The sequence below is a fragment of the Aplysia californica genome, unplaced genomic scaffold (assembly GCF_000002075.1).
Source record: "Aplysia californica isolate F4 #8 unplaced genomic scaffold, AplCal3.0 scaffold00189, whole genome shotgun sequence".
In the NCBI taxonomy this organism is placed as follows: domain Eukaryota; kingdom Metazoa; phylum Mollusca; class Gastropoda; order Aplysiida; family Aplysiidae; genus Aplysia; species Aplysia californica.
In genome coordinates this window covers 717181-719619 of record NW_004797459.1, presented here as the reverse complement: position 1 = coordinate 719619, position 2439 = coordinate 717181, and the positions used below count along the sequence as shown (strand labels likewise).

At 45.1% G+C, this 2439-nt stretch overlaps 1 protein-coding gene across 1 annotated transcript in view; it reads right to left on the bottom strand.

The window, feature by feature from the left end:
- LOC101853620 (centrosomal protein of 170 kDa protein B) overlaps nucleotides 1-2439 on the bottom strand; it is a gene marked incomplete in the record, with an annotated part of 149958 nt that overhangs the window by 115170 nt on the left and 32349 nt on the right. Inside the window, 1 exon segment of the mRNA XM_013082702.2 lies at nucleotides 100-266. Coding sequence (XP_012938156.1) covers nucleotides 100-266 — 167 coding nt within the window.

Sequence of the window (2439 nt, the reverse complement as noted above, 5' to 3'; positions counted from 1 at the left end):
GGAGAGAGAGAGAAAGGAGGGAGGGATAGGGGAGGGGAGACGAGAGCGAGAAGCAATAAATACGACATGTACATTTGTACATCTAACACCCTCACTCACTTGGCACTCCGCCATGGTGTGTCCGCCGTGGGTGTGAGCGTGCACGTGTATGGTGGTGGGGTCCGGGGCGTGGCGGGTGGCCCAGGAGGGCACCACGTGAGGGTCCGGCAGTTGACCGCCCTGGTTGGTTATCTGGCTGCCCTGTTCCATGTGGTACATCATGGCGTCTGAGACACAGCGGTCAAGGAGAACACACGGAGAAACACCGGATGCACGCGCACTCTTGTAGGAGTTTTAGTTTAGCTTTTAGCACGCGTTTTACGGCACTTGCAACCCAAACGGGTCATGTAATTTTGTAAATGCAGAAGATTAGAGCTGTTACTTGGAAACAACATACAAAGTAAAGAAGGAGAGATAAAGACAATACTTATTTGACAGTAAAGAAGGAGTAAACCAAATCAAAGTGCCTGCCAACCACACAGCTGTAGGATTTTGTGAAATATATTTCTCTTTTCTGTAAGTAAAACACTCTCATGGACACAAATAGCGTATGTATCAAGAAGGCATGTTTTATAACCCTCATTGGCTCCTCTTATCACTATGTCTCGTAATCATCAAGCACAGTGTATTTTTTTTTAATTGACCTCATTGATTTTAGACATATTAGGCTCCAATCTTAAATCCTGTTGAGAAAAGTAAGACAAAAATCTATTGTCCGCAACAACAAGAATCACACAGTATTTGAAAGGCTCCACCACGCTTCGAATAACTGTGAAAAGCGGAATAATCGAGAATGCTGAATGGTCAAATCGAATGAACACAGCGCTACACGCTGTCCCAGAGTGACGATACTACAACTAATCTGCCAAGGCCATCCATCCATCTCGTGCAGGCGTCCGGGGAGACAACTCTCGTGCCGCTGTCCACACACATCACCGCCTCCAGCCAGGCGAGATTTATAGTGACACAGAGGAATTATAGAACCACATAACAACGCGCCGATCTTCACTTCTATCTAGGTGAAAACAAATACCGTGTCGTCACGACAGAGAGAGAGAGAGAGAGAGAGAGAGAGAGAGAGAGAGAGAGAGAGAGAGAGAGAGAGAGAACAACAAAACAGCGCGCTGATCTGTCTTCCGTGGTAAAAGAAAGTAAGTGCGTCGGTTTTGTTCGTTTGCTTTTGTTTGAGTAAGGAGAACCAATGGTCATTTAGTGCTGGGAAAAGGCTAAGACAAGGCAATCAACAGAAGTAGGGCATTATAATGTTATTAAAGAGACAGAACCTCCGCCTTTAACGTCAGTCTCCGATAAGACCAAGCCAAATGGGTTGTAAGCCTTGAAAACCCTACAACATGAACTGAGTTAAAGAACTCCCATTCCGGGATTCGAACCTGAGTCATCCACTCCGTCGTCCTGCATGCCACCAGCTGAGCTACCGGGGCGCCCCTGACTGCAAACAGTAATGTCGTCAACAACAAGACAGTATTGTCAATCCCATATCGAGCCGCTCATATATTTTTTTTTCGTTTTTCAAATTACAGTTCCTAAATATGTGGTATGGGTTGCATGTGCTCAAGAAATGTTTTGTCGAGATTCGAGATTCAAATTCTTAATGTTAAAAAACACAAACAAACAAAAATGGAATAGAAGTACAATTGTTAAAAGAATTAAACATTTTTTCTCTCTCCAATTTTTTTTCTGCTTTCTGGACATTACATTTGAACAGTTTGCCGACGATACGGGATTGCCAATACAATACTGTCTTGTCCCCGTTCTCTGTATGCCATGTTTTGTCTACCTGTACGGGCTAATAGGTCGGTCCTCCGAGTCTAACGTCCATCTCCGAAAGGACCGAGCCAAGTGGGAAATTCGTGTAAAGTGGCTTTCCCAAGGACACAACATCGGACCGAGCTGAGGCTCAAACCCCCGATTACGGGTCCGGTAGCCTAACCACTTGGCCACCAACGCCACAAAGGTATCTTTCACGTGCGCAACTTGCACACGAGACCTCTGAGATTTTTTTCGCCCTTATCCGAGAAGGCTAGGAGTTAGATCTTATATACCCTAAGATCAGGAGTGTGGCTGAAAGAGAGCAGGAAGACAGCAGGAAGACAGCAGGAAGACAGCAGTAAGAAAGAGCCAAGGAGTAGCAGTGGAAAGACTGAAGAAAGAGTCAGGAGACCAGACAGGACTATTATTGTACATATAGGTGCATTCTAGAGTCTGACAATTATGTAGATACGTTTGCGTCAGGATGAATGGGTATAGTTGTATCATTTGTCACGGAATATCCTGCTCTATTGGAAACAAGCTTTCTCCTCCGAAGATTCTTTCTATCTCTTAACCTCTGTCCAGCAATTAATCACTCACACTCTATGCCCGCCTGTCTGTCTGTCTGTC